Below are 680 nucleotides of genomic sequence, written 5' to 3'. Positions count from 1 at the left end.
GCGGCGGGGAGCGGCGGGGAGCGGAGCTCGCCGGCCGGATCGCTCCCATGTCAGGGCGGCGGTGGGGGACTGCACTCCGCTAGCGTGAAGCCACTGACCTCCCCCCCTCTCCTCGCCCAGCGATGTATTCACTGCTCTCAGCCTGCACTTGCCTGTAAGGATTATGGCATATTTTTAAATATTTTTTTATTATTTTTAAAATTTTTTTTTGTTGTTTTTATTTTTTTTAAACTTTCCTTTTGGAGGCTCCGGTTGCGTTTTCCTTGCAATCAGGTGGTAATCGGGACCCGAGCCTTTTCATACGCAGAGCATCGCTCCGCGCCCTTTAAAAAATCGCAAACAAAAACAAAGCAAAAAAAAAAAAAATCAACTTTAACCATTTTACCGCATCATTTGATCTTTTGTTGCTTTTTTTTTTCTCCTCTCCAGATGTTTACATTTCCTGCTGCTGTGCTTTCAGGTACAGGTACGTGTCCTTTCTGTCCTCTTTCGCTTTTGGTTGTAAAATAGAAACAAAGGCGGCGTGCTGACCTCGGAGTGCCAGGCAGTTTTGGCTAGGGCTTTCACTTTTTTTCCCTCTAGTTTTTATAGCCGTATGAAACCGATCCGCGCGCCAGATGCTGGAGTGTCCCCGGCCCGGGAAAGGGGGCTGCCCCTCTTGCTTAAGCTCCTTTTCGGTG

General features: G+C 48.2%; 1 protein-coding gene across 1 annotated transcript in view; it reads left to right on the top strand.

Moving 5' to 3' along the window:
- The first annotated feature begins 1 nt into the window (after position 1).
- Positions 2-680, top strand: part of FGF18 (fibroblast growth factor 18) — a 76,348-nt gene continuing 75,669 nt past the window's right edge. Inside the window, exons 1-2 of the mRNA XM_009330017.1 lie at positions 2-154; positions 430-466. Of these exons, the coding sequence (XP_009328292.1) occupies positions 123-154; positions 430-466 (69 nt within the window). The 5' untranslated portion in view covers positions 2-122. The remainder of the gene's footprint in view (positions 155-429; positions 467-680) is intronic.

The sequence above is a fragment of the Pygoscelis adeliae genome, unplaced genomic scaffold, assembly GCF_000699105.1.
Source record: "Pygoscelis adeliae isolate BGI_AS28 unplaced genomic scaffold, ASM69910v1 Scaffold248, whole genome shotgun sequence".
Lineage (NCBI taxonomy): Eukaryota > Metazoa > Chordata > Aves > Sphenisciformes > Spheniscidae > Pygoscelis > Pygoscelis adeliae.
The sequence above is the reverse complement of the archived record's forward strand: the minus strand, read 5'-3'. Positions and strand labels throughout refer to the sequence as shown.